The sequence below is a fragment of the Sitophilus oryzae genome, unplaced genomic scaffold, assembly GCF_002938485.1.
Source record: "Sitophilus oryzae breed Bouriz unplaced genomic scaffold, Soryzae_2.0 scaffold_85_pilon_pilon, whole genome shotgun sequence".
In the NCBI taxonomy this organism is placed as follows: domain Eukaryota; kingdom Metazoa; phylum Arthropoda; class Insecta; order Coleoptera; family Curculionidae; genus Sitophilus; species Sitophilus oryzae.
Genome location: NW_022147483.1, coordinates 2,076,802 through 2,102,879, shown reverse-complemented (window position 1 = coordinate 2,102,879; position 26,078 = coordinate 2,076,802). Strand labels below are relative to the sequence as shown.

The 26,078-nt window shown below is 31.9% G+C and overlaps 1 protein-coding gene across 6 annotated transcripts in view; it reads right to left on the bottom strand.

Moving 5' to 3' along the window:
* The window catches only part of LOC115890121 (cyclic nucleotide-gated cation channel subunit A), a 64,795-nt gene extending 44,944 nt beyond the window's left edge, over positions 1-19,851 (bottom strand). For 2 of the 6 annotated variants that reach the window (XM_030910267.1, XM_030910272.1), the window contains exons 1-3: positions 19,569-19,607; positions 16,930-17,087; positions 15,767-15,950 (exon numbers count right to left, since the gene is read on the bottom strand). In XM_030910267.1, coding sequence (XP_030766127.1) covers positions 15,767-15,950; positions 16,930-17,087; positions 19,569-19,586 — 360 coding nt within the window. In that variant the 5' untranslated portion in view covers positions 19,587-19,607. Of the gene's footprint in view, positions 1-1,589; positions 1,768-15,766; positions 15,951-16,929; positions 17,088-19,568; positions 19,608-19,746 lie in introns of those variants that run through there. The other 4 variants (XM_030910270.1, XM_030910268.1, XM_030910269.1 and 1 more) reach the window with 4 other exon arrangements.
* Positions 19,852-26,078: the final 6,227 nt, after the last annotated feature.

The window sequence follows — 26,078 nt, the reverse complement described above, 5'->3', positions numbered from 1 at the left end:
TTGAGTCAATATTTTTTAATTCTCTTTCGTTTCGAATGCTGATTGAATTGGAGCCAGAATTGGCCAGATGGTTCAAAATGAAATAAGTAAATTACCAACAGATATTCAGGCTGAGGAAAAAACGTCGTATCCAAACTACTTCCATTTAAATCCCGAATAACTTATGAAAAGGAATACAAAAATTTTCAAAAATGGAAGTAATTAAAAAACGTCCGAGAAAAAATAAAGTTTTTAACCTATCCCCGCTGTTAAAGTATCATTTAATCTACCCTTGTTCTTAAAGTACTATTTTATCTACTATTTTTGATAGATATAAAGCAATTTTAACAGTTGGTATGGAAAAAATGATTATTACTTACTACACTTTGTGAGTTCAAAGATTAAATTTAAATTAGAAACACAATCTTGTAGACCTAAAAATCTCTTGGAATCTTGGAACTGTAATTTTTTTTTAATGAAAAGAAAAACTGTTTATTAACAGTTCGAAGCGTGCTTTTAATGTCATCGAACCCACTAAAGGTTACATTATCAAGGTAAACCGTCAAACGCAAACAGACTCCCCCTTAATTAAGTCAAAAGCGCCCCGACAAGACACTAATACGTCAGAAAACATGCCCCAGCCTCCCCTATCCGTCTTCCGCCGTTCCCCTACTCTTCAGCGTCGTTCAAATCGAACCGAAACAATAGGCGAATCCAGTGAAGACGACAAACATCACTCGAAACCATTTGACGGCCCTATCCTAATTAATTCCCGGTCCCCCTTTCAATACTAATTACCTCCCGGGCGCCTCGCAGCGCTCCCTTCCCCTCGCGCGTCCCCTTTCGCTCTGCCGTCCCCTCGGTTATCGGAAATGCCTTCTAATTGAGTTGTTGGACGGCTGGAGAGATAAAAATGATCAATTTTTTTCCGACTTGCACGCTATAATTACGGGTATATGGATGGGGTTCGAACTTAACAGAAGGAGTTCTAATTAATACAGGGTGGCGCCTCTCATACGACGCCGAGGTTCCAAGGAGAACGACAGTCTGTATTGAAATGAAATTTTGTGAGCATATGTAGGTTAATTCAGAGCACTTTTTAAAAATATAGAAAGTTCTACAGGTTGTTGGGTTGGTAAAAAAAGTTACACATCAAAGTTGTGTTTTCTGTAATAAAATACCCTATATATTAATTGATTTTCGGATTATAAGAGGAAAATAAAGCCGAGAACTAAAAATGAAGAACAATTTTTAAATTTCAATAAAAGCTACCTAAATTGGAATTTACCGGGTATAGTGTAATATGTATTTAAAATAACTATTGTACTATAAATTAAATTAAAATCTGGCCCAAAAACTTATACAGGGTGAACCAAAATTAATGTTGAACATATACCTTTAAAAGCAAGTTACTCCTTTAGTTTAAATGGAACACCCAGTATCTTTCTTTCTTGTAAATTTAATCTACTATATACCTATGTTGCCATATTATCAAGATATTATATTTTTTAACAAAAAACTGCTACTTAATATACAGGGTATCTACCTAGTTGAGTTTGTGTTTTATTCAGGATATCACTAATAAGAGATTATTGCATATTTTTACATACCCTAGAATTTATCCCTTCGCCAATATTCAGTTTAATATGAACCATATTCGAAACAAAACAAACACTCGACACTGTATATATTATTTTTTCTTCAACCAGGCATATCACAACTAAAATAAGAATTATTATTTACATAAACCATTTTTCTTTAATCGTTTTACTAAATATAATATTGTTTGTATCGAATCATGCTGGTGACTGACACATTGCAATTTGTTCGCTATTTCTTTTGCATAAATAGTCTATTAAAGAACCTTAAAATGGTACGTGAATGGTTCTAAGGAAGCCATTAAGGAGGTGACAAGGTACTGTATTACTAATTTGGCGGTACAGATATTACAGAAGTATATATACGTTGCCTATAATAACATTTGAATTATATAAAATTGTATTTAAAAAATAATCCTGAAGAACTACAACAGGTACAAATCGAGAAACTAAATACAACACAACCAGCAATAAAATAGAGGTTTTAAAATGAATTTAGCAAAAACTAAAGTAATGTTTAACGAACTGGTAGACAGAAAATACATCCTAATAACTACCCTTCCCAGACTCAATCTCTAGATGCGCTACTGATCAGATAAGTGCACATTTTTTCATCCCAAAGCTACGCCAATGACATTGCCAAATTAAGAAGAAAAAAAAAAAGAATTATATCAAGTCTATAATTATTAAATGAAACTGTAAATTAGTAAACAGTTTGTTTACATTTTGATTGTATATGTCGGGACCTTAGATTAACAATGTCGGGACCAAAGAAATAGATGTGTATTAAAAAGAATACTGCAAAAAAAGGTGAACCACAGAAACTAATACCAATACGTATTTTCTTTTTCCTTCTATTTTTTAACAAATTAGAGAAACGAACTTTAAAGTAAAAAAAAAAGACGAAAAAAGAAACAAAACAAAACAACATTAAACAACCACTCTTGCAACCTAATAACTCCAATTTTTTTCTCGCTCTAGATTAGGGAGGTATTAAACGTATCGATATTTCCAAAATATCGATACATTTTATATAAATCGATCTATATCTTTTAGATCGACTATCATCATCATCATTTTCAGCTTATTCAACCATTTCCAATTATGGTGTAGTCTCCCTCAAATATTTAGATACTCTCTTAATTCCCCGTGAGCATCATGCTGTAATTTTTATGATCAATCTGTTGTCCATCCTTTTTGCCAGGTGTTTTGCTCATTGCCACTTGAACGTTTTGATTCTGTAGATGATAACTATTACCTTTGGACCTTCTGTCGTATCCACTCTATTTTTTTACGGTCTTTCTTGGTTATTCCCAGCATATTTCGTTCAATCGAGCGTTGTGCTCCCTACAGTTTCCTCATAATGTTTGTTTTAGGTGTACAGATTTCGCATGCATAGGTTATGACTGGTAGTACACATTGGTCGAAAGATTTCTTCTTTAGTTAAAGTGGCATTCTGGAGTTGAATATTTAGATATATTCAAATTCGATATACTCAAATCCAGAATGCCCTAAATTGCTCGCGACAAATTTTGTTGATTGTTGATATTTTGAAAATATCGATATCGATTTTTGAAAAATATCGATATCGATTTTTGGAAAATATCGATATCGTTATTTTTACAAAATATCGAAATTGATTTTTCACAAAACATCGATATCGATTTTTTAGAAGATATCAATATCGATTTTCTAGAAAATATCGGTATCAATTTTCACAAAATATCAATATCGATTTTTTTACGAACATCAATATCGATTTTTCTCAAATTATCGATATTAATTTTTAGAAAATATTAATATCGATTTTTACAAAACATCGATATCTATTTTTTACAAACATCAATATCGATTTTCAATATCCAAACCAAAATATCGATATCGATCTTTCACAAAATATCGATATCGATTTTCTTCCCGAAAATCACCTCATCTCTAATTTCTCTTTTAATCCGGTAAGAGTTTCGCAACTATCCATTTAGCCGTCCTCAGGAATGTCTCGACGCAGGCAGAGGCTGACCGGCTAGGCAGCGAACTTTCCGCATAATTGAAAAGCGAAATGAGATTCTGGAGGAAGTAAGGAGGGCGTGGTGAGGGACGAGGGGAGGAGGAAATTATTTCGTGGAAAGTGAGGAGGAGAGGTGCCGGGGGCGAGAGGGGGAATGTTTTGAATCCCGGAGCGTTAAAAATGGCCCGGAGTCTCTTGGTTTTACCAGGAAAAGTCACTGAGTTTATGGCCATTTAAGTTTATCAGGTTTTGATAATGTTATAAATATTATAGAAAGTTAAAGTTTACCGTATAAAACTTGGAATAAAAAAAAATTAGAATGTAGAATGTATGGCAGAAGGGTTAATTACCCCCTATTGAAAATTTGTAATTTTTTGGATTTTTTTTTAGTTTTTAGTTAAAAATCATATTTTTTTATAATATGGCAACATAGGTATCTAGTAGATTAAATTTACAAGAATGAAAACTCAGAAAAGATCCAGTGGTTCTCAAAATTTTAGCAAAAAATGATTTTTTTTGGAAATTTTCAAAGTCCGTTATTTTGGATACTCCGTTATTTTGGACTTATTTGAAAAACGGTATAGAGAAAATATGTTTCTTATATCGAGATATACCAGCCTTGAATATATTTTCATTATTTAAAACTCGCCCTGTATCTACTAGTTATCAAAAATAATTAGGATACGTCAATTTGCCTATATAGGTTGAATTTTGAACAATACTTTTTATTAGTGTGAATCCAGGTTTAGAGACTTCGTTTTAATGTAGAATGGGCCATAGAATTTATACGGGACGCAGTGTCGATTCTTATTATAGGGGGAACATAAATCCGTCAGAAATATATTGTGTTACGCAAGAACTTCTTTTTTTTTATTATTTATACCCCCGAATCGGCCATCAAAATGAAACATTTTTTACCGCGGCACTTTTTGTTTTAGTGCTGCCTTTTATAAGCCTCGTTCAGACATGTGTTACGTTTATTCTTCCCTTGCGTTTTCCGCAGAAATTGAAAAATAAATACTCGATAAAGATACTGAATGATCGAAAAAAACGGCGTCAAAGACGGCTGGGAAATGGCAGTTGATGATAATTTTAGCGTGGGCAATTTCTAGACGCCATTTACTACAATTTGACATAAAACTTGTTAATGAAACAACACAACAATGTAGTAGGTTCAAATAACTTTTAATTACACGATCGTTATTATTAGTTAAAATTAATTAACTTTACTCAAATAAACTAAAGTCGCAGTCGTGAATTTCTTGGTGTATTTTTCTACATTATGAAAGATGACACTTGGATGACACTTGGGGCTAATAGCCACAGATTAGGGTAATAATAGATTATCTAATTGTTGACGACTACTGATATAGGAATTTACTTCAACATACAGTAAAGTTTTTTCCCCGTAGTAATTCTAGTTTATAATTCATTTCGTAAAGCCAATATTACTACTGTCGCGAAACCGTCCCATTACACACTGAAAATAATATATAATAAAGAATGAAAATGTTTTCCAGATAATCTACATCTATTCTTATAGTACTTAACAAAGTATTATTAATATATTATATTAACTAGCGTGTACCAGCGACTTCGTTCGCGTCGAATTAATCATTTGTAATGGTGATGAAAAAGCAAAGCAAGAATTTCCATTAACATACAAACTGGATAAAATTTTCTCATATTTATGTCAGCATGAGAAAAAACAATATGGCGATATTATTATATAACTTGGTAATATTTGAGGGGTAGTTTCATCTCGTTGGAATTTGACTTTCGAAAAATCCGTTTGCCAAAAATAAGCTTTTTACGTCAAGCAGTTTAAGCAGAATCGTGGTTAAGAAATTACCCAACTTTTTGGAACACCCTGTATGATTTTTTAAAAATTTCAAAATATGTAAAAAAAACAAATAAATTATGCTTGTCCAAGCATTTTTCCGAAAGACTAACCGTTTTTTAAATAACAAATATTGTAATATTTGAGGGGCGTTTTCACCCTCTTGGAATTTGGGATTCGAGAAACCCCTCCTTATCGAACCTCTACACCCCACAGTCAATCCGTTTGCCAAAAATCAGCTTTAAACGTCAAGCACCTTAAGCAGAATCGTGATTACTCAATGGTCATATTTTATGAAACACCCTGTATAAATTTATAAAAAGTCTTAAAATATGTAAAACAACAAAATAAAATATAAGTGTTTGAGAGTTTTTCCGAAAAACTCACCGGTTTTTAAATAAAAAATATTTTAATATATGAGGGATAGTTTCACCCCCTTAGAATTCGAGTTTCGAAAAATCCCTTCCTATCGAACCTCTACACCCTAGAATCAACCTGTATGCCAAAATTGAGCTTCTTACGTTGAGTGGTTTGAGTAGGATCGTCCTCTACACCCTAAAGTCAATATGTTTTCCAAAAATCAGTTTTTTACGTCAAGCGCTTTAAGCAGGATCGTGATTAATCAATGACCAGATTTTTCGAAACACCCTGTATACATTTTTAAAAAATCTTAAAATATGTAAAAAAACAAAATAAAATATACGTGTTTAAGCGTTTTTTCGGAAACTTGACCGTTTTTTAAATAAAAAATATTGTAATATTTGAGGGCTGGTTTCACCCTCTTCGAACTGGAATTTCGAAAAATCCCTTCTTATCGAACCTCTACACCCTAGAATCAACCTGTATGCCAAAATTGAGCTTCTTACGTTGAGTGGTTTGAGCAGGATCGTGATTAATCAGTATGTCAGTCACTTAAGGATTTTATATATTAGTATAGATTAATAATATTTAATAATATATTATATTAATTATAATATAATTATTATTAACATAGAATTTTTTTGTAAACATCGAAACAAAGGAGATAATGGACTTTGTCGTTGAGTCACCCTCTACAACAGAACTGTCGTTAGTTTTCTGTACGTTCTTCCATTTTACTTGACACGCAAACCTGACAGGTAAAACGTTATGTGTAGTCGGGGCGTTAGAGACAACGCCGCCCCAAGGAAACATTTAATTTCAAGACTGTAGTCTATTCTCACCCCGCAGAAACTGTCCATTACGATTTTTGATAATAAAATACAGCCGTTATAGAAGGCTGATAACGAAAATGGAGCCCATGACACGTTTCGGGGGACCCTGGGAGGTCACAGATGCGGGGTTATAGCTGAATGTTAACCTTCTTTTTGCCCGTCAGTTAATTTATTCAAATGCAGTAGAATCACGTCGTCGACATTCTAATTGGCGTTTAGTGTCGGATCGACTCTGTGAATAATAAAATCGTTTTGCGCGGGACACGGACCACCTCGCAGACTCGTTCGCCATTCGCTGTTTTATTTTATTTTTCGTTGCGTTAAAACAATTAGGAAATGCCATTAAGCGAAAAACAGAAATAACAGATTGCTGATTTTGTCTAACCCTATAGGAATTGGCCTCAAATCCAAGGAGGCAATAGAGAAACAGGGATATATCCTCTATTATATACAGCGTTGTTCACCACATAGGACACGGAGTATTTATTGTAGCTAAACAATTAGGTTTTTACAAATTGTAAGTTTTGGGTTCGTTGAAGGACTATTAGAGCTACAATTTAAAAATATTTTTACAAGATACAGAGTGTCCCAAGTAACTAAAAAATATTATAGTTGTATTTTTTTTAAATTAAAAAAAAATTGAGTATTATTCTATTTTTAGATTCTACGATTGAAATAAAGGTAAATTTGATTAAGGTTTATCACACTTAAACCTTACCGTTTTTTAAATATTTTCAATTTTATGAAATTGCAGTAAAAATTTTAAGGCGTCGTTTCTCCAAGTGTATCAAAGTTTTAATACTAAATATTTACTGAAGATTATTTATTGATCAGATATTGTGTTGTAATAATAAAAAATATACTAGCTTATACAGAGAGTCCAAAAATTTATATTAAATAATTACTAGCTTTAAACGGCAATAAGTTGTTTAATTTAAATGGACCACCCTGTATATTTACGAGAATCAGAGGCACAATTTAATTGTCTATCAAATACCATTGTACCATTTTTTACCTATCTCTTCAAGTTTTCGTAGAAAATGCATTTTCTTAAAATTTAGACCTCATTTGTCATTTCTTCTTCTTCTTCCTTTTTTATTCTTTTCAGGATTTCCATGTTGGTCACTTTATCGGTCCATTTTACCCTAAGTATTCTACGGTACAACCATATTTCGAATGCCTCTAGTTTCCTTATGTCAAGTTTCTTCAGAGTCCAAGCCTCTACACCATAATACAGCACCGACAAAACATAGCATTGCACCATTCTGATTTTTAAATCCAAGCTGAGATCGCTGCCACAGAGCACTCTTTTCATTTTCACAAATGTTGTTCTCGCCTGTCCTATTCTAGATTTAATTTCTTCAGAACAGTCGTTATTTTTATTTACTAATTGTACCTAAGTATTTATAACTGTCAACTTTTTCTATGGTGTGGTTATTTATATGAATTTGTGAATTGTTTTGTGTTATTTTGGATATTATCATAACTTTTGTCTTTTTTACATTTAGTGACAGTCCGAGCTCTTCACTCGATATATTAACTTTATCTACTAATATCTGTAAAATATATGATATATGCTTATATGGTTGATAGGCACTCCGTTAATTTTTAGTCCTTTCGTTTCATCGTCCAATGCTCGTTTCATTATTTCCTCTGAATAGAGGTTAAATAACATCGGTGATAGCACGCACCCCTGACAAACGCCTCGACGGATTTCTATTTCTTCGGTGTTATTCCCTTCTATTTTTACCACTGCTTTTTGATTAAAATAAAGATTCGTAATAATTTTTATATCTCTGGTGTCTAAGTTCTTTTCTTTCAGAAGCTGGATAAGTTGTTCGTGTCGGACCCTATCGAAGGCTTTGTTGTAATCAATGAAACATATATAGAGATCCTGATTCATATCCATAAATCGTTAAGCGAAACGTTCAAAGCAAATAGTGCTTCTCTTGTGCCTAAGCCATCTCGGAAACCGAATTGAGTCTCGCTGATATCCTGTTCTAATGTTTTGTAAATCCTGTGATGTATCACCTTCAGAAGTATTTTTAGCGTATGACTCATTAGACTGATTGTTCGAAAGTCTAAATAAATATCAAAAAATAATAATATTGCAAGCCCATTTGTTTACAAAAAGAAAACTATTTAAATCTTTATAAAAGAGTATACCATTAATTAAATATACCACCATTATTTCCGCCCGTATACTAATTAATTACATACTTAATTGTATTCGTTAATAAATTATTCTAAATAAATGTGGATTTGAATCAGAAATCAATATAATAATAAGTTATCACAATTAAAGTCTCTTTTGTTATAAATAAGCATTTATTAAAAAATGAAATATCATTTTTAAGGTGTTACTTTTTATCACATTGTCTAATGCCCATACAAAATTCAGTTTTTTAGTATTTGGAGCAGTATCTGTACTCTTTGAAAATTTGTTAAATCTTTAAAAATAATCTAAAATGTCAGTATTCCATGGGTATAGTGATAAATGAGGTCTAAATTATAAGAAAATGCATTTGCACGGAAAACTTGAAGAGATCGGTAAAAAATGGTATTGTGCAATTTGATAGACAATTACATTGTGCATCTGATTTACGTAAAATATATAGGGTGTTCCATTTAAATTAAACAAGTTATTGCCGTTTAAAACTAGTGATTATTTAATATAAATTTTTAGACACTCTGTATAAGGTAGTATTTTGTTTATTATTGCAACACAATATATGATTAATAAATAAACTTCAGTAAATATTTAGTATTAAAATTTCGATACCCTTGGAGAAATGAAGCCTTAAAATTTTTACTGCAATTTCATAACATTGAAAATATTTCAAAAATGGCAAGGTTTAAGTGTGATAAACCTTAATCAAATTTATCTTTATTTCAATCCTAGAATCTAAAAATCGAATAATATACAGGATGTTTTATTTAAAAAATACAACTATAATATTTTTTTACTTATTTGGAACACTCTGCATCTTGTGGAAATAGTTTTAAATTGTAGCTCTAATAGTTCTTCAACGAACTCAAAATTTACAATTTGTAAAAATCTAATTGTTTAGCTACAATACTCCTTGTCGTATGTGGTGAACAACCCCGTATATCATTCAGTCTCTAATTCAATTAAAAGGAGGAAAGTTAATCATTGAGTTATAACTCATACAGACTCAGGCTAATCTGGAAGCATCAGTATTACACGTTTTGGTAAGGTTTTTAACTGCTAAGCAAACGTTCTTCCAATTTTATTTATTGCTCAATGCTACAGCGAGGTGTTTCTTCATATAACAAGTTGTACATTCTCGGTATGTCATCCACTGGGAGTTGGGGAAAGAATTTTTCTTTCGAGGAAAAATCATTGCTATACTTGCAACATTTGCAAAACGTATATAATCTGAGAATTCGATTTTAATTCAGAACGCGAACTCTTAGACTAATATGATACCGATTTTTCGTACGTTTCCAGACTGTCTTATTCAGAAACATGCAGGAATTACGAGTCTTGCTCTATAGACGCTCTATATGACTTTTTATCCTTTTCGCATTATACACAGTCGGTATGTGTGTTTGCTTGCGAAAGTTCAGAGACTCTAAAATAGAGCGCATTGCCAGTCTAGATCTCTATCTCATTTAAATTCCAACTATACTGGATAAATATAAAAGAAGAAATAGATGTGCAATGACTATTTCCGATAGAGCTTCTTTGATCCTTATTTACGGTTGATTATGTCGACAAATAAACGTAAAATATCGAAGTTGACTGGAACTGTTGAATTTCTACAGCTAAAAGTTTTCATTTTTGTTGTAAGTTTCTTAAATTTTGTATGTATGTAATGTTTCGCTATAGTGCCTCTATTATTCATCATCATCATTTAGTTTATTCCGTCCACTGCTAAACTGCCCTTAACTATAGCCATTTCTTTTTATTTTGTGCCACTTGAATCCACTTTCCAGCCACTCTCTTAATATCATCTGTTTATCGACTAGGAGATCGTCCTCTGCTTCTATAGCCCTCGTTCTTGGTTTCCATACCACAAGTCTCTCTGTCCACCGTCAATCTGTTGTCCTAGCCAGAGGTGGGAATTCTAGTTCCTTGAGAGGAACTAGTTCCTTAGTTCTAGTTCCTACAGAGGAATAGTTCCTTGAACTAGGTCCTTAGTTCCCAATAGTTCCCGACTAACATTGACATCCCCGTTGCTTGCTAATGGATTTCGTTTTCAGTCAGAACTATTCACAGTTTACTATTCAAAATTATACAGATCATTATAATTTTTATAATGTACGAAATATAAGAAGACGCGTAATTGCATATGTTAAAAACATATAGGTAAGTTTTATAGCAGATAAAAAAATTAAAGAAATTCCAATCAGAGTTTAAAATAGCACGCACTGTCTATATCGCAAATCAATTGGAGGAAATAATACGAAAAATTTACGAAAAAATGTATTTTTCCTCACTTCAAGCTTTTGGTTTTTGTCTAAAAATTTAGAATATCTACTTCGTTTTATAAGATATTTCTTAATTTTAGGGACCTAAAGTGAAACATTCCCATAAAAAACAAAGTAAAAATCAAAAACAGTATCCACGACCATTTTCTGCGGTAATTACGCCGCGCCGGCTGTGGCAATAGACAAGGCCGAATCCATCGTCGTCGCCTTGTATTATATCTCGGATCTGCCGACTGAATGATTCCCGTGAACTAGTCTTTTAATAGTTCCTCTATGTCCCGATCCGATAACATACGGCTGGCACTCCCCACGCCTGCCTAGCATTAATCGCTCTGGCTGATCCATTCGTAAACTAGTCTTTTATTTAGTTGCTCTAGTTCCTTTAGATCCGGATCCGATAACATACGGCATACGGCTGGCACTCCCCACTCCCTACTCCTGCCTAGCATCGACCGCGCTGGCCCGATCCGTTCGTACGTAAACTAGTCTTTTATTTAGTTTAGTTCCTCTAGGTCCGGATCCGGTAACGTACGGCTGGCACTCCCCATTCCTGCCTACCATCACAGTACAGGGGGCAGTTATAAATATACAGTTGACGCGCTAAAATTCAAAATAAATTCTTAGTTATAAATCGTTTGTAAATAGTTCTATAAGTCTTTTATCGTTATTATTTTTGTTCATTAGTGTTAAATAAATAGTGTTTAAATAAATTGTGACTTTCTATCCACATGGAACCGACGAAAAACGTAACAATTGGAACTAGTTCGTTCACGAACTACACACCTCTATGTCCTGCCCAATTCCATTAAAGATTTAATTTTTTCCAAATAATATCTGAAGCAACGTCAATATTTGAATGAAAATTAGTGTCTGGGAGTTTCTTAACATGAGAAATTTGATTTTGATGTCAATATGATTACTATTGGCAGGGGGCGCCACCTACATGTGTTTTAACTATTTTGACGAGTAATAACTTTTTGTCCGTACCTGTATAAATATACATTTCCGTGACTTTTTACGTAAAAAATGTCTCTTGGTAAAAATCGCTACGAGTAACCGTTGTCGAGATATTTAGAATGGAAATAGTCAATATATATCATTATTGACAAAAAATGAACACGTTGAGTAGACAGTTATTTGACTGAAATAATAAATTTGGGGAAATTTATAGTTTTTTTAAATTATTCATAATTTTTTTGCGAAAAAATGATGATAAAACAGTTTCTGTTGAACTTTTGACACAAAAAACATTTTAAATTTATGATTTCAGTCTAATAAGTATGTAGTCAACATGTTTAATTTATGTCAATGATGACAAGTATTGATAATTTCGATTCTAAATATCTCGAGAACCATTACTCGTAGCGATTTTTCCCAAGAGACCTTCTTTACGTAAAAAATGTCGTAAATGTATATTTTTTTACTCGGTAGTTTTATACAGGTACGGACTAAAAGTTATTACTCTTCAAACCAGTTAAAAAATATGTAGGTGGCGCCCTCTACAAGTAGGAGTCATATTGTCATCAAAATCAAATTTCTCATGTCAAAAAACTCCCAGACACCTATTTTCTTCCAAATATTTACTACTAAAAATATTTTAACTTAAAACTTCTACACCCTGTATCTCCGAAACTAAGCATTTTCGGACATACATTAATATGAACTTTTTTACTTTTTTTTTATCTGCAGAATATGCTGCCGAAGTTTCCGGAATACAGTTAGGACCACCCTGTACATGCACTTGTTCCAAAAGTATGTTCACAAGAATCTGATGTTTCTGATGTCTTTTTTGCTGCGGTTCTTATGAATTAGAAGTATGTTGGCGCTATTCCAGTCCATTATTTAATTAATATTAGTTGTTAATTTATATTTTAACAGTAAATGGAACAAACCACTAAAAAGAGACATAAAAACACTATCCTTCACTAAGATACGACCCTAAAACTTAGATAAAAATCCCTTTTAAGATTCCCCTACATCCAAATCCGGAGCAAAACACTTAAAATGCTCTTCCGGATTTTCTATCCACTTGATCCCCCTCCCCCAGCACTTATGACGCTCGCATCTCCGTCTGAATCGACCCTTAAACGCGACACACAGCCCTAAAGGGTAGATTTAAGGGCCTGTCTGTTTTATTGTCTCGTCAAATGAGAACGAAACAGACCGATCGTGTTAGTTCCGCAACAAGATGAATGAATAATGATGTAGATGGAGATTAGAGAAGGTTTAGTTGTGTCCTTGTTGTTTCTGTATGCTCTCGTCACAAATTAACTACAACAGATCCGAAAGAATACCGAATTACGCGTTCAGGTTTCTGTGACCTTCAGAAAGAGTTCATAGACAATCCGCATCAATGTATAGTGTGGGTTATTATTTGTTTGGGTGAAAATAATCCGCACCAATATGTTATCGAGGCATACAAAAAGGTCCACAGACTTCGAGACATACGAAAATCAAGTCCCATTTAGCGTGTGCGCAATTTTCACACCTTAAAAAATTAGTTTTTTATAGCTATAGCAACTGCAACGACTATGAAAAAAGCTGTGTGATTTTCATAGAAAATAAGGGCACCTGTAATTCATTTGGGAATGTTATAAATCGCTAAAAGAGGTTTCAAATCTCTTGGATTTCTATTAATATTAAATAAATTTTATTAAAAATTGAACTAAAATTGTTAGTATCATTAAAAACAATTCAAATTCAAAATTTGTATCAGTCAAATTCCCTCATTTAAGGTGAATATTAAAGTAAATATAAATACAGCTCATTCTAAGCTCTACTGATCTTTAAGAAAAATTTAAATCGTTGTTGCAATTGGGCCTTAATGCCATTTCGAATGAACAATAGTATTAATAATGTACATTATAATAATAATAAATTTTATATCATGGTGTGTATTAAAACTACTAAAACACTTTTAAATTGGTATTATATTAACAACTTTTGTTTCTTAATCCAAAAAAAAAGTTACCAATTTTCTCAATCAAAATATTTGTGGTTCTGAAAAGGACCTTCGTTTTCCCATGTTCGTCAAGGTAGGTAATGGGTAAACGGTAAAAAAACAGGATAATGAAATTTAAAAAATTACAAAAATTGTTCAAAAGTGCCTCCCTCTTGCATTAAACAATAACCCAAACGATCATAAAATCCCCTCCTCACATTGGATAACATATCAGGGGTGACAGTGTCAAAGGCATTAAATATTTTCTGCCTTAACTGCTCCAAGTTTTGAATTTCTTCATGGCCGTAAATTTTAGATTTTATGTACCCCCATAAAAAAAATCATTCACCGAGAAGTCAGGTGAAATTAAACGTCAGTCTAAACAAAACTGTCATTTTTGAAAACTTGTCAAAATTTGGACACACGCTAAATGGACTTGATTTTCCTATGTCTCGAAGTCTGTGGACTTTTCTGTATAATCTCGCAGTAATTTAATAGATTGTTCGTCATATTATATCAGCTCGTAGGTGATTAGGAAAAAAAAGATATTTATAGTATAAAAAATTAATTTATTTAACAAAATTTAATTAAAGATGTGACAAAATAGTTACATTTCTATTGGTTCTATCGGACTTTTTTCAACTATATAAATCTTTATTTTTTGTAAACTTTAATGAATAAAATATTTTCAATCTAATAAATAATTTAATGATGTAAATAAGAGGAAATTTCTCACATGGGTGGTCAAATTCTATAGTTTTCATTATATCAAACAGCCTCTGAACGTTTTCTTCAGTGCAAAACTCATCAAAATTTAATTTAAATAATTTTTCCAGCCTGTAAATAAAATGAACAAATTTTTCCACTTTCATGATCAAAGGCTTTTAAATGGGTAAATAATTTCGAGTTATCCAGAGATTCGGATTTTTTTGCAAATTTTAGACAAATATCACATTGATGTATTTGAACACCCTTTTTAATGATGTAGTCAAACATAATTAAAGGCATTTTGAGTTGAAAACATTTCTCAGAGGCTGTTTGATATAATGAAAACTATAAAATTTGACCACCCATGTGAGAAATTTCCTCTTATTTACATCATTAAATGATTAATTAGATTGAAAATATTTGATGTATTAAAGTTTACAAATAAAGATTTATATAGTCGAAAAAAGTCCGATAGAACCAATAGAAAGGTAACTATTTTGTAACATTTTTAATTAAATTTTGTTAAATAAATTAATTTTTTATACTATAAATATCTTTTTTTTCCTTATAAATAAACACATTTGCATCCCATTTTAAATAAGATATACAAATTACCAAAACTTAGAAATAACAGTTCAAAAGTTCAACAAAAATCCTACACGCGTTTTTAAAAAGAAACATATAACCACGCACTATGTCATTCCAGCAAGCGAATACGACACAGCATAGGTTTCCGGACTAAACGACTGGTGTATTTACACCACTCAATAGGCATGTCGGGTTTGCCGAGCGGTTTCCAATGCAGTCGCTTTCTTTCGCATCTGTTATAGGTAATTTGTGCTCTCGTGCTATAAACGATAATCTATCCTAGTGTTTTTAACTAATTATTTTCACAGCTCCGTAACTCAAGTAATTTTACAGAAAAAAAAATATAGATACATTATAGTATTTTTAACCAAAAATTTTTAAAAATCATATATTTTTGCGTATTTTTACAAAAAAAAAGTAGTTTTTCAAAACAGTTTTACGGTAGGAGCTTTTTACCTGTGAAGGATTATCCAATGTACTGTTAGATACGCTACGACATTCATCTGGACATCCGGATTGTACCCTAACCTCGGCCAATGCGTCCCTGGATCCGTCCCTGGAAAAAGCATTTGCCAGATCAGGTCTGGTCAGACCTCTGGACAAGGGCCCGTGAACTTTGAACCTAGTTTTAGCTTGAAATCTGGAAAAAAAAGAAATACATCATAAAACCGTAAATTTTTTTCCCAAATTAATCATTTTTTTGGTAGGTTGTGTTTGATTATATTTCTTTTTTTTTATGTTTTTTTAGTTTAGCTTAAATCCATTAGTAGGTCCCTATGTCAACTTATTTTTTTGAAGTGTTAACGTATATACAGAGTGAGGCCCCAAGGAGAACGATAGTTTGTATTGAAATTAAATTTTTGGGAGTATATGTAAGTTAATTTACAGCACTTTTTAAGAAGACGAAGATTTTGAGAAGCATACGACTAAAATGTAAAGTTTTTGAAATATTTAATATTTTCTAAAAATGAAGAACAAATTTTAAATTTCAATAAAAGCTTTTAAAATTGGAATTTACCCGGTATAGTCTAATTTGTAATTAAAATAACTATTCTACTTTAAATCAAATTAAAATTCGACTCCAAAAATTATACAGGGTGAGACAAAATTAATATTGAACATCGATCACTTTTCAAAGCAAGTTACTCTTATTTTAAATGGAACACCCAGTATAATATTCTGATATTTAACGGTAAATGCACGTCTCTTCAAAATATTATTTACAGGGTGTCTCAGAAATAAGCGCAAGTATTTTATGGGGTGGTAGATCTCGATAAAAGAAACATATTTTTTCTTTTTATCCTTTTTCCAATAAGTCTAAAATAACGAAGTTATTTTACTTTGAAAATTTCCAAAAAAAATAAGTTTTTGCTAAAATTTTGAGAACCACTGGATCTTTTCTGGATTTTCTTTTTTGTAAATTTAATCTACTACCTATGTTGCCATATTATTAAGAAATTATGGTTTTTAACTAAAAACAAAAAAAATCCAAAAAATTTTTTTTTGCGAAAAAAACCGCATAGGCGTGTTTCTGGGGTTGAACTATACTACCAGTTAAAATACTTGCACTTATTTCTGGGACACCCTGTATATTTTTTTGAGAAAAGGTATTTATATACCTTTCTGAATTGAGTCCGTCCCTGCAAGGTCCAGGATCACCGCAACTGTTGATCGCCTGCACAGTGAACACTGATCCGCTTGTCCTTGAGTTCAGGTTACCCCTTGCTGAGGCCATGACGTAACTCCACATCGCCACCAGGCATTTCCTAATTTTGCCCTGAAACAAATTCATTTTATTGCCTATGTATACAGGGTGTTTCAACATGTGCCATCTCTCGTGAGGAGATTCCTCACATAAAAATAAGATTTCTTTTTCATATTTACATAGGTCCGATTCTGCTTTGTTTCGTAGTTAGAATTTTTAGAATGAGTGGGAGGGATATTTTTTCGATTTATTAAAATTTTCTTCCAAGTAGAGACTTTTAGCGTTTCGAATGAAATTTTGAGGGTAAAAGTTAGTATAAAAGCGACATATTGACCAGGGACGTGCATATGGGTTATCATTGGAATATTTTTCTAAAAAAAGCATGCACGCCACTGACTTTTTCTTTCTCTTGTTAGCGAAATACTGTAAGAAGTTTAATGCCGATTAAAAGTTGTCCCTTGATATTTTGTCGATTTCGGCCCCCTTGGTGAGATAAACGCAATTTTATTAATTTGCCTTGATCCAAGTCTAATAGCAACCTCTTGCGAAAATTTTAAATAAGTACTCATAGATTCCTCATCAAAGAAATGCATAGTTTTAGAGTTACAGGATGTTTAAAGTTTTTAAAATTAGGTTTATTGTAATTATCTTGAATACCCATTATTTTTTTATTTAAAATTGCTGTAGGTTGAATTAATAGTAATAATAATTAATACACTTCCTCAATAAATTAACGCACCACAAAAAAATAACCAAAAGTTTAAGTTAAGTTTTTGTCAAAACCACTTATCCGATTTGGACGATTGTTTTTTTGAATGATAGGTTATTCTTTCCACAATGTTGCTATACTAACTGTATTTTGATAGGAACCCTTTTTATACTAATACCGGGTGTAGCAATTATAACGTGTTTTTTTAATAAAATTTGTGATACCCTGTAGAGTTGATCAGTTACAGTATCAAGTTAAAATTGAAATCACATTTTAGCCTTATCTTTTTTTTACATTTTGATCTTTTATTTACTCCATTATCTTCCTTATTACACGAGAAACAACATTTTATAGGATGACATTATTTAATATTGGTTTTAATTAACATTTTTCCATTTTACTCACTAAAGCAGGTAGCAGACTATGGAAAAACACGGATTACCAGTAAATGTCAAATAGAGATGCTAGTTTCTGTGCAAACTTGCAGACCATTAGTATCTCTAAGCTGAGTTTGAAGAATCCGAGCTGTTACGAAACGTTGTCTTAATGTTGAGAGTTTTAAAAAACGTTCCTGAATCGGATTGGTTCTTCGATTCCTGCCTTGTCCCGGCCTGCGACAAGTATTACTCTCAGTATCTCTATATCGTTGTATAACTCGTGAAATGGTTGAGTGAGTTACATTAAATCGTTCACCAATTCTTCGGTAGCTCCAACCTTCCTCAGACAATATTAATGCTTGGCACATTCTTCGCCAGTAAGATTTCTTGTTTCACGTGCACGTTGCATATTTTTGATATAATAAAACGACGAAAACGAATGACACTGACAACAAGCATCTCTATTTGACATTTACTGGTAATCCCTGTTTTTCCATATAGCCTGCTACTTACTTTAGTGAGTAAAATGGAAAAATGTTAATTAAAACCAATATTAAATCATCTCTTAATATAAAATGTTGTTTCTCGTGTAATAAGGAAGATAATGGAGAAATGGAGTAAATAAAAAAACAAAATGTAAAAAAAAGATAAGGCTAAAATGTGATTTCAATTTGAACTTGATACTGTAACTGATCAACTCTACAGGGTGTCACAAATTTTATTAAAAAAACACGTTATAATTGCTACACCGGTATTAGTATAAAAAGGGTTCACAATATTTTGAAGTAATCACTTGTCATCTTGTCAATCAAATTTTAAATATTTCCTGCTATGCGTTCCAGTTGTACCAACTTATTTCTTTGTAAAATAAAATAAACTACTTTGAAATTAAAATGACAGACACATCTATCACTGTCAAGGATCTTCTCGTTGGACAGACTATAATAAATTAGGTAAAATATATATAACTTATTAATTTTGTTTTTATTTTAATTTTATTAAATGTGATTAATATAATTGCGTCTATCTCATCAAGGAGGCCGAATTCGACAAAATATCAAGAGATAACTTTTAATTGGCATTAAAGGACCTACCCAATTTTGATATCAAAAGAGAAAAAGTCAGTGGCGCACATGTTTTTTTTTGAAAAATATTCCAGTGATAACCCATATGCACGTCCCTGTTGAATTTATCGACACTTTTTTAGCATTAAAATATGTAGTAACACTCATAGTAACTTTTACCGTCAAAATTTCATTCGAATCACTAAAAGTACTTGGGAGAAAATAATTATTAAGACTTTAACACCCTGTAGCTACGAAACAAAGCAGAATCGGACCTATGTTGATATGAAAAATAAATCTTATTTTTACGTGAGGTATCTGCCCACGAGAGATGGCACATGTTTTGTGAAACACCCTGTATATCTTTAGTTTCATAAATGACACAGTAATGTGAAAACCGTACCTTTGTATCTCGACTCATAAACGAGAAACCCTGTAAAACGTCCGAAAATGGGACACCCTGTAAAGTCGAAAGCTTTAATACCGCCGTTGTAAATAGAAATGAAGAAATACACAGTGTACTGGGGCTTAAAAATGGTCATCAAGAATAAAAATAAAAATAGAAATATATCAAAAATTACCTACTTGCGTATTAAAATAAATGTTGGCTTGGTAGGCTTTGAAATAAATCCCACAGATTTTGTTACTAATATCAAAGTTTCCGTTAACAGCTTGTAAACTTTGTTAATATCACTGCGCGCTAAACCCATGCAAAGCTCTTTTATTTCCCGAATATATATTTACAAAGTTCCATGTTTCCCTTATCTTTTGTGTTTAAATATTTCATTAAAAGAAAAAGAAATTAGTTCAAATAGTGTCAAGAAATATGAATTACACAGACTATAAACAAATAATTCTGTATTTCCTAAAACTTTCCAATAATATGCGATATGAAAATTGTAATTTTTGTGTTGTTTTCATTCTTGAAAATACTGTAATAAATAAAAGTATGTAGGTATTTTGCTAAAGCTCAGCAAACACAGAGTATATTTAACAAGTATCTCCGGAAAATATTTTATTAAATAGTGTGTTTTTGAAGGTAATTTCCTCAAATTTTTAAATAATTCCTTTAGCTGTTTATTAGTTATCTGAAATATATATTCTTCTAGTATTTCCAGTGTTGTTTTATTTATTAGAATGTTTTTTTCTGTCTATTTTCTTATTATGTATATGTTATTGAATTGTATGTTATATATTGTATATTATTTTTTAATTTTGAAGTTTTTTCATTTCACATTGATGTTCACGTATAAAGTAGAAGCATCTGGGTTGTTGTTACACTTTTAAAAATTCTTGAGCGAAACTTTAAGTTCTATCATACACGAAAGAACTTCTCAATTAGTTTGAAAGTTATACTTGAAAAAACTTTTACCGCATTTTCTGATTTGTAGTTTTTTATAAAATACTAGCGTGTACCAGCGACTTCGTTCGCGTCGAATTAATCATTTGTAATGGTGATGATAAAGCAAAGCAAGAATTTCCATTAACATACAAACTGGATAAATTTCCTCACATTTATGTCAGCATGAGAAAAAACAATATGGCGATATTATTATATAGCCTGGTAATATTTGAGGGGTAGTTTCATCTCGTTGGAATTTGACTTTCGAAAAATCCGTTCGCCAAAAATAAGCTTTTTACGTCAAGCAATTTAAGCAGAATCGTGGTTAAGAAATTACCCAACTTTTTGGAACACCCTGTATGATTTTTTAAAAAATTTCAAAATATGTAAAAAAACCAAATAAATTATGCTTGTCCAAGCGTTTTCCGGAAAGACTAAGTTTTTTAAATAACAAATATTGTAATATTCGAGAGGCGTTTCCACCCTCTTGAAATTTGAGATTCGAGAAACCCCTCCTTATCGAACCTCTACACCCCACAGTCAATCCGTTTGCCAAAAATCAGCTTTAAACGTCAAGCAGTTTAAGCAGAATCGTGATTACTCAATGGTCATATTTTATGAAACATCCTGTATAAATTTATAAAAAATCTTAAAATATGTAAAACAACAAAATAAAATATACGTGTTTAAGAGTTTTTCCGAAAAACTCACCGGTTTTTATAAATCAAAAATATTTTAATATTTGAGGTATAGTTTCACCCCCTTAGAATTCGAGTTTCTAAAAATCCCTTCTTATCGAACCTGTACACCCTAAAGTCAATCTGTTATCCAAAAATCAGCTTTTTACGTGAAGCGTTTTAAGCAGGATCGTGATTAATCAATGACCAGATTTTTCGAAACACCCTGTATACATTTTTAAAATATCTTAAAATATGTAACAAAATAAAATATACGTGTTTAAGCGTTTTTTCGGAAACTTTACCGTTCTTTTAATAAAAAATATTGTAATATTTAAGGGGTGGTTTCACCCTCTTGGAACTGGAATTTCGAGAAATCCCTTCTTATCGAACCTCTACACCCTAGAATCAACCTGTACGCCAAAATTGAGCTTCTTACATTGAGTTTTTTGAGCAGGATCGTGATTAATCAGTATACCAACCCTGTATACTCACCACATACGACACGGAGTATTGTAGCTAAACGATTAGATTTTTACAAATTGTAAGTTTTGGGTTCGTTGAACGACTATTAGAGCTACAATTTAAAAATAATTTTACAAGATACAGAGTGTCCCAAATAAGTAAAAAATATTATAGTTGTATTTTTTTAAATATAACACCCTGTATATTATTCTATTTTTGGATTCTACGATTAAAATAAAGGTAAATTTGATTAAGGTTTATCACACTTAAACCTTACCGTTTTTGAAATATTTTCAATTTTTTGAAATTGCAGTAAAAAATTTAAGGCTTTATTTCTCCAAGGGTATCATAGTTTTTAATACTAAATATTTACTGAAGGTTATTTATTAATCAGATATTGTGTTGCAATAAAAAAAATTTTACTACCTTATACAGACCGTCCAAAAATTTATATTAAATAATTACTAGCTTTAAACGGCAATAACTTGTTTAATTTAAATGGAACACCCTATATATTTTAAGTGAATCAGATGCACAATGTAATTGTCTATCAAATTGTATTGTTTCATTTTTTACCCATCTCTTCAAGTTTTCATAGAAAATGCATTTTCTTATAATTTAAACCTCATTTATCAATATACCCATGGAATATTGACATTTTAGCTTATTTTTAAAGATGTAATAAATTTTCAAAGGGTACAGATACTAATATTGTCGATATAGTTCGCTTATTTAATTAAAAAATAAAAAAACAACTGTTTAAATATTTTTTGTTAAAGAGGACCAATTAATATGACCCCAGTATTCAAACTACATTAATTGACTGTTTACGTTGTAATAATAATTGCTCCAAATCCTAAAAAACTGAATTTTGTGTGTGTATTAGACAGTGTGGTAAAAAGTAACATCTTATAAATTTTATTTCATTTATTGACGAATGCTTATTTATAAAAAACAGAGACATTCATTTTCATAACTTATTATTATATTGATTTCTGAGCCAAATCCACATTTATTTAGAATAATTTATTAATTAAAACAATTTAAAGGTATGTAATTAACTAATTTTTGGTGTTTTTGGTAGGAAATAATGGTGGTATACTTATAATTGGTATACTCTTTTACAAAGATTTAAATAGTTTTTTTGTATGCCAATAGGTTTGCAATATTTACCACCTGTACGTTTTCTACATATTATGGTGCTATAAAAAATCGGAAATGTCAATATTTCATAGGTATAGTGATAAATGAGGTCTAAATTGTAAGAAAATGCATTTTGTACGAAAACTTGAAGAGATGCGTAAAAAATGATATAATACAATTTGATAGACAATTACATTGTGCATCTGATTCACGTAAAATATATAGGGCGTTCCATTTAAATTAAACAAGTTATTGCGGTTTAAAGCTAGTAATTATTTAATATAAATTTTTGGACACTCTGTATAAGGTAGTAACATTTTTATTATTGCAACACAATACCTGATCAATAAATAACCTTCAGTAAATATTTAGTATTAAAAACTTTGATACCCTTGGAGAAATAAAGCCTTAAATTTTTTACTGCAATTTCATAAAATTGAAAATATTTCAAAAACGGTAAGGTTTAAGTATGATAAACCTTAATCAAATTTACCTTTATTTTGATCGTAGAATCCAAAAATAGAGTAATATACAGGGTGTTCCATTTAAAAAAATACAACTATAATATTTTTTACTTATTTGGGACACTCTGTATATTGTAAAAATGTTTTTAAATTGTAGCTCTAATAGACCTTCAAAAAACCCAAAACTTACAATTTGTAAAAATCTAATCGTTTAGCTACAATACTCCGTGTCGTATGTGGTGAACAACCCTGTATATTAGTATAGATTATATATCTTTTATACATGAACAAAATAGTTTTATTTCTGATATTTTTTTGCCATTTTACACATTACAATACATATATTTATCTCTATAACATGTTACCTACTAGAATATTTTTGGTTAAAAAACAAACAATTTTAGTACACCACCCCTAAATAAATGCTGCATGCTCTACATCTATGTACAGCCCTGCGGTACTTCTTAAGAAAAAATGGCACCATTGACAACAACAAGGGGGCCAAAAAAAGGGCTACAATAAAGGTCTTCTTGTAGGGCAAAAAGGTAACTTTAGTTTTGGCAGGCGTCAGACAGTTGGGGCATGTTACCAAGCTTTCTTTCTTCGTTAAGTTCCACATCTTAATTTAATTTTGTGAAAATATGTGTAAATTGTTCATTATTTATTGGCGTTTTTTGATTCGTTGACAGCGGCAGCGTCGTGATGACAGGCATTTAGATTGGGGACAGATAATTAGTCTTTTTACTTAAATTAAACCACTATTTTCCTCAAAAATACGTTTTATTCGGCTTAAAAATACGTGAACAGTTCGAAAGTCGATTTAACTGATTCAACTTATAAGAATGATGCAACATTCGGAACATTGCTCGAGCCAATGCCTTCTATAAAAGATCAGCCTTCGGGCGGACTTTTGTTTACTTCATCAGCTGTACATACTTAGATATTGGGTTAGATTCTGTATTCATATTTTGACGGTTGATTTTTGGTATTATTTGTTATTGTAGTGCAAAATACTAATTATTTTGGTGTTTAAATGGCATAAAGTACTACCAGATATATGGTCACTATGATGGTCACTCTGTTTCTCATAAAAAAACACGAAATATTACACGTTTTGTTAAGTGCTTTAACCTAAAAGTGCCCATAAATTTTTTATTTATCGTGATTTTTGTGTGTGTTTTTTAAGACTCTAACAATTCGTCAATAAAGCTTAAGTGGAGTGTGTTTTTGGTGCTATGCCTCATCTTTGTTGTGTTCCTGGTGAAAAGGATAGTTATAGTAGCTGAGCCAGAGACAAGCTCCTCGACCTCCATATTGCTCGATTTTGCCATTCTTCCTGGTTAATAGCTCTGTCTCTCATATACTGGTCTACTCCATCTAACCACGTAGTTGTAGGTATTCCTCTTTTCTTTCTGCTTTGGGGACGATACTCCATTGCCCTTTTTGGCCATCTTTCCCCTCCCATTCTTTTTACGTGCCCATACCATAGTAGGTGTCTCGATTCGATGTTGTCGGTGCTGGTATATATTCGCCTTGTTCTTTGCCTGATCTCATTTCTAATGTGTTCCATCCTTGATATGCGACATGCTCTTCATTCTGACAAAGTCCATCTCCACTGACTCGACCATCCTCCTTTCTTTTGCTGTAAATTGCCAGCATTCGGCACCGTATGTTAAAATTGGCTCTACGATTGCTTTGTAAATCCTTATCTTTGTTTGGATGGATGTTTTATTTGACCACAGGAGAGGGTTTAGGAGACCGATTACTTTCTTACCTTGTTGAACTCTACTATGTATAGCTTTCTTGGAGTTCCCTTCTTCAGATATAATACTTCCTAAATATTTATATTCGCTACACCTTTTAATTTCATGTATGTGTAGTTCAAGATCTTCTGAGTCCCCTTCTGTCGTATTTTTCCTCAAGTTTCCTGAACATATAGTCGGCATCCTCCTCACAACCTGCAACAATAACTTGGTGGTCTGCAAAGAACAAGGTCGATAGACAGTGGTTGTCAATCTCTATTCCCATTGCTCTACTCTTCCTTCTCCAGTGTCCAAATTTCGAGCTCTCCTTTTTTCAATTATTTGTTGTAACACAAATATGTTGTCTGTACAAGAACATCCAGCGCGGAAACCACCTTGTTCGTCTATTTCTTCAAAGCTCTCTTCTACTCTCTCTTTTAATATCCTGCCATACAACCTTCCCATTGAGCTTGTCAAACTAATGCTTCTGCAGTTGCTAAATCTTTTTTTGTCTCCTTTCTTAAAGATAGAGCTGATGTACGCCAGATTCCAGTCTTCAGGAATGTTTTCGTTTTTTATCAGGCATCTGTTGAAGATATCAGCTAGTATTTCCAATAATATATCGGGTCCCTGCTTTATTAGCTCAATGAAAATGTTTCCCGGCCCCGCAGCTTTTCCATTTTTTGAGTTCTTCAATGCTTTCTTTATTTCGTTTACACTTATTTCATTTACATCTATATCTTATGCGTTTTTCAAATCTGGCACTTCTAGTTTGAATTCTGTCCTGTTTTCTGTCAGTAACTGTTTGTAATGATCTTCCCACTTTTCCATGCTTATAAGTTCTAGTTTACTGTTTTGCTTTTCGTCTCTTCTAAGGTTCCTTATTGTCTTCCACGCTTCTGACGCTCTTGTACCTCCAATATATCTTTCCACTCTCTCACATTTGGTTTCCCACATTTTGCTTTTGCTTCTAGATACTTCGCGTTTAACCATTCTATTTAATCTTGTATATTCTTCTCTGTCGTGGTCGCTGTGGGTACTAAGCCATTTCTGGTAGGATCGCTTTTTTTCTTCTATAAG